Source organism: Trachemys scripta, chromosome 3 (genome assembly GCF_013100865.1).
Source record: "Trachemys scripta elegans isolate TJP31775 chromosome 3, CAS_Tse_1.0, whole genome shotgun sequence".
Classification (NCBI taxonomy): Eukaryota; Metazoa; Chordata; order Testudines; family Emydidae; genus Trachemys; species Trachemys scripta.
In genome coordinates, this window is record NC_048300.1 from 11,607,930 (window position 1) to 11,622,840 (window position 14,911).

A 14,911-nucleotide genomic window follows, 5' to 3' on the forward strand; every position below is an offset into this window, starting at 1 on the left:
TCACCCTCCCTGATTGAACTAACCTCGTTATCTCCATACTGATTTATACCTGCCTCTGGAAATTTCCATTACTTGCGTCTGATGAAGTGGGCATTGACCCACGAAAGCTTATGCTCCAATACTTCTGTTAGTCTTAAAGGTGCCACAGGACCCTCTGTTGCTTCTTAGGGCAGGTGTTGTCTCTGATAGAGCCTAGTATAATGGAACCCTGAGCTCTCATCTGGGACTGCTTGGCACTACTCTAATACAAATAATAATGATTAACTGACTTCAGAGATATTTTGTATTAAGTTTGTCACTTGATGAGCAGGTCAAGACAAACGGATAAAAATCTCTAAGTGCAGTTCAAAAACAATAAATTTCCTCCTCTAGAGATAGAATGTAATTATCCAGAAATACATTGTTTTATTGTAACGTAACCAGGCTGAACATAGAAACAGGCTGAGACAAGCTAGAAAGAGACTGAAACCAAACCAGGGAAGTGGGGAAAAGTTGTTCACTCAGGAAACAAACCTTCCTTTCAGTGCAACATCCCTAATCTTTGACGCAAGAAAGTTCAATGTCTGTATGAGCTGTATTGTCAGGTCTATTTCCTAAGTGCCCAACCCTTTCTATCTTCTTTGGGATAATTAGCTGTAGGGATGTTTTCACAAGTGTGGCTCCATAAATAGTTCCTTTAGCAAACCAATGTTAAATGTCTGTAAACTAGACTTCTGTAATTCGTTGTGGATGCCAATCACTTAGCTTCCTTGCCTTTGCAAGCTGTTTCGCTCTAAATTAGTGTTACACGGAAAAGAATTGATGGTTAGACAATCGGAAGTGGAATTTAATAATCCTTGAAGCCCGCATGATGCACGCCTAATAGTTTTGCCTCTGTGCAAAAGTCTTAATTAAATAGAGTTGCGTATTGCCTGCTGAAGTGAAGTGGTAGAAGCCATGTATGTGGCTAAGGGTAGAATACATGTACATAATACTAACTTCAGAGAACTCTGCTTGTAAGTAGTAATGTTTCTTTCTCTGTGAGCCTGATTTCTGAAGGCTCTCACATGCCGAGATTTAGTGACAAAAAGGAGTGAGCTGACCCTAGAATTTTAAGAACACAAGATTTCTAATGGGTCTTGACAGTTCAAGAGCTAAAGAAGCATTTTAATCTTTTGTGCCCACCCAGTCTCCATACAAATGTAAATATCTTTCTTTAACAATTTGCCAAGAAATCTGGTTTTAATTTGTTAGCAGCAACCCCCATTTCCCGCAGCTTTTTCAGAATCCTGTCACAAGTTTGGCGGCACTTTGACGTTTTTCTCTGTCACTGTGTCATTGTTTATATGATGTCTGCTTCTTCTGTCCTCCTTTTTATGCCTGGAATATTTTTCTTTAATTATTTCAGTGGCTAAAAGGAATTTAGGATTACTAGACAGGATGAGAGTAGATTAGCCTTTTTTCTTTCCTCAACAAGCCTTGAAGTTCCCATAGGAAATAAATAGTATTCCCAAAACATACAGCGGCTTTTATTTTTTTAAATTAACTAAAATGATTAGGCCTAATAGAGAACATAAAGGAAATATCACCAATAATAGTTGTGTCTTATTGGTATATGTAGTGTCCACTATTGTTATTTATAACCTTTTCTGCCTTCTATTGTGGACTTATTCCAGCCTTAGGGAGTTTACTTTACTCCTAATAGCAAAAGGCTCTCTAGTTCCCACAGAGTCATTCAGAGACTGACTCATACTCCTTATGTTAATTGTTCAGCTCTCAAAATACAGCACTTACAGGGTGTGGCTCCAAGGGGAACATCCACTGTACTTATAGGGCATGTTCAGAAGTGTTTCACATATAAATCATTTTGTTTTTTATTTTTGATGCCTTAACCCTTTTCTGTCACGGTTTATGGGAGAAGCATTTAAAAACAAAATAGAAAGGTCTCAGATAGTATAATAATCTATTAGGAGTTCACCTCTGTACTATGAATTTCAAGCCAGGCTCAGGTCACAAGCGAAATGATATTTGTTGTCTCAGTGTTTGTCTGGGATCCTTTATCCTCATTCCAAAACCACCACACAGTCCAGGCAAGTATCATTCTCTGTATAGGATAGAGCTGAGGTTCGTTGGCTGACATATTGAGTATGGGCAGCACCTGTCTACAGTCTTCCTTGGTCTACTTTGTACTCTCAGGTTTCTAAGTGCTACTTTTCACCAACTACTTACTGTTCCCCCTTCCCACGCCTCCACTCCCCACCAAAAAAGCACCTAATGGACAAGTGGTCACATCTCAATTGGCCCCCTTTTTGGCAATCTCAGCAGAGTGAATGAGATTTCACGCTGTGCTACCTCTACGGCCTTAGAGTTAATCCCTCCAGGGGAGAGTGGAAGCTTATTGGTGGGGCAGCACAGGGGAAAAACTGCTGCTATCCAGGCTCTAATTGTTCTTTGGCTAAATAGGACTTTACTCTCCAGGACTGTCATCCAGTAATTATTGGGTGAGGTTTGTTGGGTTGTGTTGTGCAGGAGGTCAGACTAGATGACTGTAAATGTCATTCCTTGCCATAAAATCTACGCGAAATTCACTGTAAAATTGAAAAATAAAAACCAAACCAGCTCGCCCTCACACGCACCCCCTTACAGAGCTCCCCTCCCTGATAATGCACAACCTTATGGGAACGCATTACATCAAATGGGGGGAAAGAGTTGGGGCAGGTATTTCTAATTCATGTTAAAATAATTTGGGTTAGATTTTGAGATTGAAATTATGTATGCATTTGCCTGTGCTTACTTTGTGTGTGCATTACTACAAACGTGCATGGAGAGTAGGTGCATGCACAATTGTTCATAGAATTTACATCTGAAAATCAAGCTCATAACATCTGCACTTTTTTTTTAACTAACTACCCAAATGGCCAGATTTCTTCCCCCACCCTTCCTCTCCTCTCCACTCACAAAACAGGAAACAGTTTCCACTGAGTCATTTCACTAGGGAGAGAGGTGAGGTTTGGCCCCCTCCCAAAGAACAAACAGGGCTAGACCCCCAGAGCCGTCAGGTTCCCAAGTTATGTCACAGGCACTGGTCATGTACGCATTCGCTTTGTGCCTCCACAGTCCCTCTTGGCTTTCCTTGGCTCCTGCTGGCTGCCTAGCAGCATAACTGCCCCTTCTAGGCCCACAGTGCAGTGCAGGCGGCAAAGTAAGACCGCAGTCTCCCCATCTGCAGAGGCTGGCCCCAGCGGAGTTCTTTAACTAGATTGGACAGGAACGATTCTGCAAGAGAGACAATTCCCACCCACCCCACTGCCATTTCTCTTCTTCCCCGCCACATTACTCTGCCAAGTTCTTATCCCTTCTGTACACAGCCTCCAAAGATTACACTGATGTAAAGTGTCCGGGAGTTAGCAGTAAGGTCAGCAAACAGCCTAACTCTCTGTAAAATTGGTTCATTGTGAAAGGAAATGCTCACAGCTTGAGGAGAAGAGCATTTCCCTTTCTTTCCCCCCATCTCCAAATTACATAAAACCATGGTACTGCTGTTAGCTGAGACCAGAAAGAATCCCCCTGTGGCCTCAGAGTGGCCAACCACGTCAAGCCCTGATCATCAAAATGTTAGTATTAAAAGTTTTAACCCTTGCCTTCTTAAATTGAGTAAGTAATACTCTGCATATTTTTAGTAAATATGGAAAATTATGGGAATTCTTCAGAGAATAAGGGTATAGACCACTGCGCCACTCAGTCTCTTCAGAAAAAAACTGACAAATACACTGTCTGCAACAGAGATTCCTGGCATTTGTCACAGTTTGAGCCACAAAGATGTCAGATATTTGCCAATGGTTTCCTCAGATGGTTTGGAATCTACATCCTTTACATTACATTCTTGTTTGTTTGTGGTATATTTTAACGTGCAAAATATGTGTAGTGGGAGCCTGAGAGGGGAGTAAACTGACTAAGGTGTCCCAAATATTATAAAATTTAAAATAATTTTATTCTGAGCTGCTTCTCTAGGCTGTTCAGATTAAAAATAATAAAGAACATCTGTAAGTCATGGCATTAGCAGCAGAGTTTTATTTTCTGTAATAGAAGCTTAATGGCTCACATTTTAAACCTGTGTTTTCTTTTGGAGCAGAAAGAAAAGCTTTCTAGTGGGACCTCTGAATATTTTGCTGAATCTACTGAAAACGAAAAGTGTAACATTCCTCCGACTCGACAGATAAAGCAAGACATCTTGCAAAAGCTGTACGTCTATCTCTTTTTTTTTTTCCTATTTGTAAGATGTTAAATATATGATTTGACAATGAGTAATGCAGTCTGGCGTACATAGTGAAATGTCAAGTAATGTGCACCCTTTTCTGTATATATAGGATTACTATAGGCTAGTAAACATAGACAGGCAACTGACTATGAATAAGCATATAAAAACACCCATTCTCATTTTATAGAATACCAGATCTGGCCATTACAACCCACTTATATCCCTCGTAGCAACAGGCAGAACCAACATGCTTCCTCTAAAGAAAATTTGAGCCAAAACAAATACATGTGATGTTTGAATCTGGTGAAAAACATTTTTTAATAAGATTCACCTCCTCCCCTTCTGTGTGTGAGTCTGCAATATACAGATGGGGAAGAGGGTCCTGGTAAATGTTTATTTAAGCCCGCTTTGTGCTCCCCAAATCCTGGGCCAGCTGTGTGTCAGACTGTCCCCGGTGCAAGTTAGAGAAGCCAATGGCCCTAAAGGATTATTACAGCATCTGGGGATCAATGGATTGCAGTGAGTGCTGGCAATACCCTCTTTATCCCTAGTCACATCCCATGTGCTGGCTACAGACAGGAGATTAGGATGGGAGCCACTTTGGTGGCTCTACATCACTGGAAGGTTCCCCATTTCTGAATTGCTTCTCCCACGGCAGGATATACTGGCTTTCGAGCTGGTTTGCATCAGCAGAAAGCAGTTTCAGCAAGGGAGAAGCTGTGCTGAGATCTTAGACTTTAAATCCTACATCATGCAGCTTCTGTACTTCTGCATCATGTTAATCTTCCAGCCTATGTGGCATTTAGATTTGTGTGGAACATGTGCAGCTGAACAGTGTTTATGTGCTGACACTCCAATCAAGTCTCTTGTAATTCCATTTTCCTTTAATACTTTTTGGAATATCATCCACTTATCTTGCCTAAGTCCTTCTCCAGATGAACAGGCTTGATATCAGCTGGGTAGTGGTTAAATTTTAGTAATACTTTGAAATGTACCACGAGAAATTCCAGAGAAACGTCCTAAATTAGATTAGAAGCTAACTCTCCCTCTTTCTCTGCATGTTGTGCATACGTATATATATGTATGGTTTGAAGCCATATAGGCACATTTTGAAGCACTTCTTTATCTAGCCAGTTTGGGAAGGAATTCAAAATACTTATGCAGTATTGACCCCTAACATCTGTAATGAATCTAGTTCTGCCTGTTGGAATACAATTTGAACTCCTTCAGCTTAGTCATTAATAATTAGGATTCCCCTAATGCAGTGGAAAATCAGATGGCTAGTGCTTGATACTATCCACACTAGACAAACGTTATTGTCAAGATGATATACAGGCCATTTTTTTCCAAATTCAGAATGGGGTTGCCCTCGTCATCTTTCAGAATTTGTAAAAAGGGCTGTAAAAATCAGTAACAATTCTTTATTATTAAAACCAAAATATCTTTTTATTACAGTGTGAAAAGGACAGAAACAAGGAACAGTAACATGAGCAAACCTCAAACCAGCAAGGACACAATGCAAGTGTATCTTGGCTCAGGGGACTCGGCGACAGGGAGCAGGAAGAAGGAACATCAAGCTCCTTCCGATCCTCAGTCTGAAGTAAAATGTAGGAGTACAGGACACCCAAAGGATTGCATAAATACAGCTGAGAGCAACTCGGAGCTTCCTGCCTTAGAACTGGAAAATCATGTTAATCAGAGACAGCCAGATGATGCTAGCAGCCAGCAAAAACTTCACTCTGCAGAATGGTTAAAGATGAGACTTCTAAGCAGTAACCCTCCATGTAGCTGTGAGTCAGCATTGCCAGATCCAAAAGAAAGTCAAAGAGTGACTAAAACACAGAATCAACAAAAGAGTTGTGGTTCAGGGGAAGAGTTAGACCATTGCAAGAAAGTATCTTCTGAACTGGGTCACTTAATCCCCAGAGACGTAGAAAGGAAAAAGAGCAACTCTGATTGTTTAGAACCATCTTCGGAGGAGAAGTCCCTACTGAATCCCAAGTTATTTTCTAAGCAAGACTTGGCAAAAGCCATGTCTGATGAAGAGTCACTTACTTTAGGAAAAATTCCCCCAAGACCTGTTTTCATAAAAAATAATATACCAGTAATACAGACAAACCAAAATGAGCCAGCCACAACCACTGAAGAATTATCCCTAATGCCGCTATCCTCTTATTTAAAATTTAACTTCAAGCCTTCAGAGAAACTTATCCAAAAAAGAAAGAAAGAGGGAGAAGATGGGCCCAGAAAGTTAAAACTACGGAGACTTAAGAAGTAATGATGTATTAAATTTTACCAAGGTGAAATCAGTTATGCAACCAAACCTGTATTCAATAGACAGACATATTTGGTGAGTTTTTAGGAAGCAGTTCAGAATAAAAAGAAGTGATCAAAATACTGAATGTTAAACGTAGTGTCTATGTTGCTAAACTTTCTAATGATGAAACTGATTCATTAAATGACTTAATCCTTTGGAAGTTTAACAAAAGCACACTTGATTTTACCCTGTCAACATTAAGATATTTAAATATTTAGCAAAACAAGGATGTAGTATTAGACAATGAATGAATATTCCATACATAAAATGTTAATATTTAAAGCTAGACATTCTATAGGGATGTGTTTTGATACTACTAATAAATCAGCATCTGGAGATCTGATGACAAAAAATGCTAAAGTAACTTCCACTATTGTCAGCTAACTGGTACAGACAGATTCTCCATTTTTCTGCAGACTACTAAACTCAACATTTTATTTATTGGTAAAAGCTCATCATTTAGGCTTTCATGGGGGGAAATACTTGATTAGTTCATCTGATCTTTGGAACCTTCTAAAGCAAATAAATACTAATGAAAAAGTACCCTAATATAGTGCTCTCATCTAAAATATTTTCAAGTAACACTTTAGCCAGATTAAAAACTGATATGTGCAACAGTCATTTAGGGCTGGATTTTCCAGCAGGGACTCAACATAAATGCACACACTTTTCTAGTGCTAGCTATGCACACAGGTGGTAGAATTTTCACATACATACCTCATTGAGAGAAATGAAGTTTGTATGTGCAAAGCCCATCACCTTCATGTGCAGGAGAAAGTGCATGCACACACATTAAAAATCAAACATTATTTGTACTTGAGGGCCACTTACTAAAGCTTCCTTTTGTGTATTTGGGTTTAAGCTAAATCTGTAGTATTTGACTATTATCGATATGGCATTGGAGTTAGTTCCTAATGTCACGTCTTTTTTTAATATTGCTTTTATGACTTGTGTACCAGGGGTGAAAGTAACTTAAAGGACTTACCGGTATGCTGGAGTCCTGAGCAGGGGCGTGGCCTTTCATGATTTAAAGGCCCTGGATCTCCGGCTGTGGCTGGGAGCCCCATGGCCTGTAAATCACCCTGGAGCTACCAGCTGCAGAGGCGGCTGGGAGCCCCAGGGCTCAGGGGCAAATTAAAGGGCCTGGGGCTCTGACCGCTGCTGGGAGTCCCGGGCCCTTTAAAGCACTGCCGGAGCTCCGGCAGCAGGGCTCAGGCATCGCTTTAAAGGGCCCGGGGCTCCCCGCAGCGGCTGGAGCCCCGGGCCCTTTAAATCATCGCTGGAGAAGCCGGTCCAGTCCAGCACGGCATACCGGCTCTTGCCGGTACGCTGTACTGGACCGTACCAGCTTACTTTCACCTCTGGGGTGTACTTCATTTTGTGTGCCAATTAACTCATTATTTCATTGTCTTCTTCCTAAAATGAATACAATGAAATTGCAAGAAATTTCATTTTTGATCAGTCTGAAAATCAATATGACCACCGAAACTACAGTATATGGAGCCAGTCCCACAAACTCCTACTACTTGGCACAGAACTTACTAATACGAGTGCCCCCATGTATTTCATGTTTGAATATATGTGGCTTCAAATGTTGCACTCAGTAATAAGTTTTGGCAGGTCGGGCCTTAGATGATAGCAATCATCTTAACCGTTGAGAGTAGGACACTATCAACTTAAACAGCACTTTTGCGCCCACAGTTAGAGCCCTGCGCATATACCATTTTATATCCGCGGATACAGATATGTGCGAATATAAATCGGTATCCGCAGAACCACAGGAGCCAGAACCCTGCCGGTGGCAGTTCCTCCGGTGCGGCTGTACCACCTGCAACCCCGCCCCCACCCCTGACCCCATCCCTTCCATGCAGCTGTCTGCATCTCCTCTCTGGAGGCATGCGCGCTGCTTGAACGCAAGAGCATGACCAGGGACAGCTGCTGGTGAGCCTGGTGCCTGCCCCAGTGAGCGGGTAAAGCCAGGCTGGAGGAGCTGCTGGCGTGGGGCACTAGCTCCTGGGAGCGGCGGCTCCATGTTCTGCTCCTTTCACCGCTGCAGTTCCCAGGAGAGCCCTGCGGTTCCGCAGATACCGATTTATATCCGCGGTTATTTGTATCTGCAGAGATAAATTTGATTCCACGCAGGGCTCTACCCACAGTTGTTAGAAGTAACCCCTCTGATTACTATGAATGTGAAAGAGATTAAGGAAAGAGACATTTTCTTCATTTTTTTTTTCAGTTTGGTGACTTTGTGTATCTGACAGCACTTTTGTATAGTCCGTTTCACTGCATGCCTGTTGATGCTCACCCATCCCCAGTCTATGCAAGAGGACATTTACGAGTAACAGGAGCAACAAAGCTGAAACTGAAGAGGTATCAGGCAGAAGTGTACATGGAGGAAGGGTGGACATGTTTAGTGCCATCCCACAAGACCATTTTAGATATCAGGAGGGAAACAGAAATCATTTGCGTATTTATTAAGTGATTTAAATGAAGTATCAGGGCATTACTTAAAAGGTGCTTTGTCAGAAAGCTGATTTAAAAAACATATCATTAACAGTGGAATTAAAGTATCAATGCAAATATTTTAGACATTTAGTATATTGCTGCATGCATGGTCTAAGTCAGTGTTTCCCAAACTTGGGACGCCGCTTGTGTAGGGAAAGCCCCTGGCGGGCCAGGCCGGTTTGTTTACCTGCCCCGTCCGCAGGTCCGGCCGATGGCAGCTCCCACTGGCCGCGGTTCGCTGCTTCAGGCCGATGGGAGCTGCTGGAAGCGGCGGCCAGTACGTCCCCCATTGGCCTGGAGCAGTGAACCGCAGCCAGTGGAAGCCGTGATCGGCCGAACCTGCGGACGTGGCAGGTAAACAAACCGGCCCGGCCCACCAGGGATTTTCCCTACACAAGCGGCGTCCCAAGTTTGGGAAACACTGGTCTAAGTGAATTAGTTTAGTAGTATAGAGACTGAGACAAGGAAAGATTATAAGCATGTGTTCCACCTGAGTTCTCAATTTCCATTATTTCCAGTTTGCTTGTGCCTGGATCCCTTTTGCTGTGAGCTTTCCAATACATTCTAGGTTGTAGCACAATTAGGGTGTTAGCAACAGGAAACGTTCAGATGATAATCTGTTAACATGCATTGACTTGAGTATGGAAAATCACTTGAATTTCTTCTTTCCAGTTTATCCCTTTCTGCCTATTAAGAGATCCTATGCATGGTTCATCAAGACTGGCAAACTCATTGACTACAGCTGTAATAAACACTAACATGTTTGAGCAAGCGGGGCTCAAATTTCCCATTGTTATATTTTCTTAAATGCTTTAAAGCCTTCTTTCACAAAGGGGGGGGGAGCATAAAGTCAATTAATTCAAGCAGTTCTGGAAAGCAAAATCTGACCGCATACAGTGTGTATCATCATGTATTATTGTTAGTCTGTATTACAGTTCAAGGGTATAGTTACATTTTCAGTTGAAACACTCCCTTTAATTTTGTTTTCATCTTAATTGAATAAGATAGAATGCATATACTTCTAAAGCAGTTATTCAGGCAAGAAGTTATCCAGCGGTGAGACTTTCCAAAGCACCTTGCTACAGCATAATCCCCAATTACTCCTGGAGACTCAGCTGGCACTGTTCTGCATAATCACCATTTTCCATATGTGTAAGGTAAGACTACCATTACCGTTTCACTCAGGTGTGGGCAGATCTTGCTGAAGTTTTTCATGCCTTTGTGACCATCTGTTGCCATACACTCTTATTACCTTTGCCCTTCTGATCTTGGCTGTCCTGGGTCTTTAAGTTTTTCGGAAGCACTATCCAACCACATACAGCTCATTGAGAAAAGGTTATGGTCCAGGATCATGCTGGTCAATGGTGTTGACTGATATCCTGAGCTAGGCTTAGGAACAGAAAAACGTAAGAAATGTTTTTTGTGGTCAATGGATTGTGAGCTAGCAGTTTGGATTATTGGGACCCTAATCTTCTAGAAAATTTGCTTCAGAACATGATTAGTATACTTCCAGATAAAGGGAATATTAAGAACAAGAAGTACTTGTGGTACCTTAGAGACTAACAAATGTATTTGGGCATAAGTTTTCATGGGCTAAAACCCACTTCATCGGATGCATGCAGTGGAAAATACAGTAGGAAGATATATATACATAGAGAACATGAAAAAATGGGTGTTGCCATACCAGCTATAACGAGACTAATCAATTAAGGTGGGCTGTTATCAGCAGGAAAAAAAAACTTTTGTAGTGATAATCAGGATGGCCCATTTCAACAGTTGACAAGAAGGTGTGAGTAACAGTAGGAGGGAAATTAGCATGGGGAAATAGTTTTTAATTTGTGTAATGACCCATCCACTCCCAGTCTTTATTCAAGCCTAATTTAATGGTGTCCACTTTGCAAATTAATTCCAATTCTGCAGTTTCTCATTGAAGTCTGTTTTTGAAGATTTTTTTGTTGGAGAATTGTGACTTTTAGGTCAGTATTTGAGTGACCAGGGAGGTTGAAGTGTTCTCTGACTGGTTTTTGAATGTTATAATTCTTGACATCTGATTTGTGTCCATTTATTCTTTTGCGTAGAGACTGTCCAGTTTGGCCAATGTACATGGCAGAGGGGCATTGCTGGCACATGATGGCATATATCACACCGGTAGATGTGCAGGTGAATGAGCCTCTGATAGTGTGGCTGATATGGTTAGGTCCTATGATGGTGTCCCTTGAATAGATATGTGGACAGAGTTGGCAATGGGCTTTGTTGCAAGGATAGGTTCCTGGGTTAGTGTTTTTGTTGTGTGGTGTGTGGTGGCTGGTGAGTATTGCTTCAGGTTGGGGGGCTGTCTGTAAGCAAGGACAGGCCTGTCTTCCAAAATCTGTCAGAGTGAGGGATCGTCCTTCAGAATAGGTTGTAGATCCTTGATGATGTGCTGGAGAGGTTTTAGTTGGGGGCTGAAGGTGATGGCTAGTGGCGTTCTGTTACTTTCTTTGTTGGGCCTGTCCTGGAGTAGGTGACTACTGGGTATTCTTCTGGCTCTGGCAATCTGTTTGTTCACTTCAGCAGGTAGGTATTGTAGTTTTAAGAACGCCTGATAGAGATCTTGTAGGTGTTTGTCTCTGTCTGAGGGATTAAAGCAAATGTGGTTGTATCTTAGAGCTTGGCTGTAGACAATGGATCGTGTGATGTGGTCTGGATGAAAGCTGGAGGCGTGTAGGTAAGGATAGTGGTCAGTAGGTTTCTGGTATAGGGTGGTGTTTAGGTGACCATTGCTTACTAGCACTGTAGTGTCCAGGAAGTGGAACGCTTGTGTGGACTAGTCCAGGCTGAGGTTGATGGTGGGATGGAAATTGTTGAAATCATGGTGGAATTCCTCAAGGCCTTCTTTTCCATGGGTACAGATGATGAAGATGTAATCAATGTAGCGCAAGTAGAGTAGGGGCGTTAGAGGATGAGAGTTGAGGAAGCGTTGTTCTAAGTCAGCCATAAAAATGGTGGCATACTATGGGGCCATGAGGGTACCCATAGCAGTGCCGCTGACTTGAAGGTATACATTATCCCCAAATGTGAAGTAGTTGTGGGTGAGGACAAAGTCACAAAGTTTAGCCGCTAGGTTTGCCATGACATTATCACGGATACTGTTCCTGATAGCTTGTAGAACATCTTTGTGTGGAATGTTGGTGTAGAGGGTGCACTACATCCATTTTGGCCAGGATGGTGTTTTCTGGAAGATCACCAATGCATTGTAGTTTCCTCAGGAAGTCAGTGGTGTCTCGAAGATAGCTCGGAGTGCTGTTAGCGTAGGGCCTGAGGAGAGAGTCTACATAGCCAGACAATCCTGCTGTCAGGGTGCCAATGCCTGAGATGATGGGGCATCCAGGATTTCCAGGTTTATGGATCTTGGGTAGCAGATAGAATACCCCTGGTTGGAGTTCTAGGGGTGTGTCTGTGCAGATTTGTTCCTGTGCTTTTTCAGGGAGTTTCTTGAGCAAATGGTGTAGTTTCTTTTGGTAACCCTCAGTGGGATCAGAGGGTAATGGCCTGGAGAATGTGGTGTTAGAGAGCTGCCTAGCTGCCTCTCGTTCATATTCCGACCTATTCATGATGATGACCACACCTCCTTTGTCAGCCTTTTAGATTATGATGTCAAGAGTTGTTCTTGAGGCTGTGGATGTTGTGTTCTGCACGGCTGAGGTTATGGGGCAAGTGATGCTGCTTTTCCACAGTTTCAGCCTGTGCACATCGACGGACTCAGTTGTATTCTGAAGTGATGAGGAAGCCCTTTGCATGAAATAATGAATACTTTCTATGATATGGGGGCCTATCCTCTTTTTTAAAGTGGGACTTCAAATCACTGTGAGAACTGAAAAAATTGAAGGGCATAATTTGCTAGAAATTCTACTGTCAGCACAGCTGGCAGAGATCTGTCAAGAGCAGTCCAGGGAAAGGTTAAGGTTGTGAGAAACTGACTGGCTAACCCCAGGAAATGCAAAAATCATGCTTAAAAATATGTATTTGTTGTAAAAAATGAGACCTCCTTGCCCTAAAAATGTATCATCTAAGAAACTTTTAACTGCTGTGATTTCTTGAATACACACATAATGAAGCAGTTCTTTCAAAGATGGGTAATCTGTAATGTCTGAAAACTATCCTTTTTGTGTTTTTAACATTAAATCTGTTAAAATTTTAAGCTTAATAAATGTCTTAGATCAAAGGCTGGCTTGGCCTTTACAAGTTTTATGTATAAAGAGAAAGCTGTTAAAATAAGTTCACTTTTGCCCAGTGGTAATCTCCAGGAATATTATACAGCTATCAGAGGTCTTATCATAGGAGTAATAAATCATGTGCTAGTTCTGGTTAGTCTACATGTCAGAAGTCACATTTCTGTATATCAAGGATCAGACTGACTATGTATTTGTGTGTGTTTGTAATTGTACAGCACCCATTTCAGTTGTTTTTCTTGGCTCATAGTAACTGCAAGAAAATCATTTATTTTGTTTCCACCAAAAGAACAGAATCGGCAGAAAACTCCACTTGTCACTATCTGTGACTCTGCTAATGAAACTTTTGCTCAAGTGAACTGTGCAAAGTAAACTGCCCAGTAAGATTGACTCCTCAAGTAAGTAAACTGCTCAGTAAGATTGACTCCTCAAGTAAGTTGCCTTCCCAGTAAGAAATTTGTATGTTGGTTAGAGTGCTAGCAGATTTTTGATGTCTACATCTCATGGGCTTTTGAATGGCATATGACACATCCAGCTGAATAGGACAAAGGGGTTGGGGTTTTTTTGTGTTTCTAGGGGAAGTCAAAAAAGAACTAAGTAAGTTCATGGAGGATAGGTCTATCAGTGGCCATTAGCCAGGGTGGGCAGAGATGGTGTCCCTAGCCTCTGATTGCCAAAAGCTGGGAACAGGCGGCAAGGGAGGGATCACTTGATGATCACCTGTTCTGTTCATTCCCTCTGGGGCACCTGGCATTGGCCACTGTCGGAAGACGGGACACTGGGCTAGATGGACCTTTGGTCTGACCTAGTATGGCTGTTCTTATGCTCTAAGATGGGCTGAAGTAAGAATAGTATGTAAAAGGATAGATTTTTTTTGGTGATCAGAAAGCACTTTACAGAGCAGGACAAAGACCAGTTTTTCCATTGAATACAGAAGCGAAGTGACTTGCCCAAGGTGACAGAGCAATTCAGTGTTAGAAATGGGAGCAGAATCCAGTCCAGTGGACCCTGCATTCTGGCAAGTGCCTTTAAGCCTTTATCAGCTTGACTCATTTATTTGATGGACCTCCAGCATTCTGGGTGAGGCCACTCAGAATCTGTGATTTTTCCCAGGGAAAAGGCGAACATCTTGTTCGACTTACTTTTTTTTTTTCCATAAGGGAATTGCTTTTTGGGACTGATGGCTTTGTCCACCTCCGAATTTGGAAAATTCTGTCGTGGGGAGGTAGATCATAATGAGGAAGGTCTATGCTGTTAGTCTTCCCTGACCTAGATCAGAGATTGAGGAGGAGGAAGAGTTTCTGCCCCCATCCCCAGCAATGTCAGGGAACCTTGATTTTCAATCTATGTTTGGGAGAGTCCTGCTCCTCATTTTAGGGGGAAGAGCCTATACGGCCTGTTCCATCTTCAGAGGGAGAAAGGGGTGGATGTGGACGAGCCTTGTTCACAGGATGGGGGGAGACCTGTCCTCATTCAACTATATGAAAATGTCCAGGCTTTGTGGCATAAACAAACGCTTTAGGCCATGCCCCTGACCTGGTCCCACGGGGCTCCCTGTGATACAGGGGTAGAGCAGAGGCTCTGCCTGTGAGACTAGGTGCGCATGGCAGGGCTCTAGAGTGGTGTCTGCAGGGGGAAAGA

At 42.3% G+C, this 14,911-nt stretch overlaps 1 protein-coding gene across 3 annotated transcripts in view; it reads left to right on the plus strand.

The window, feature by feature from the left end:
- SLX4IP (SLX4 interacting protein) overlaps positions 1 to 7,537 on the plus strand; it is a 122,293-nt gene extending 114,756 nt beyond the window's left edge. For all 3 annotated transcript variants that reach the window (XM_034764130.1, XM_034764129.1, XM_034764128.1), the window contains 2 exons: positions 4,112 to 4,221; positions 5,693 to 7,537. In XM_034764130.1, the coding sequence (XP_034620021.1) occupies positions 4,112 to 4,221; positions 5,693 to 6,515 (933 nt within the window). In that variant the 3' untranslated portion in view covers positions 6,516 to 7,537. The remainder of the gene's footprint in view (positions 1 to 4,111; positions 4,222 to 5,692) is intronic.
- Positions 7,538 to 14,911: the final 7,374 nt, after the last annotated feature.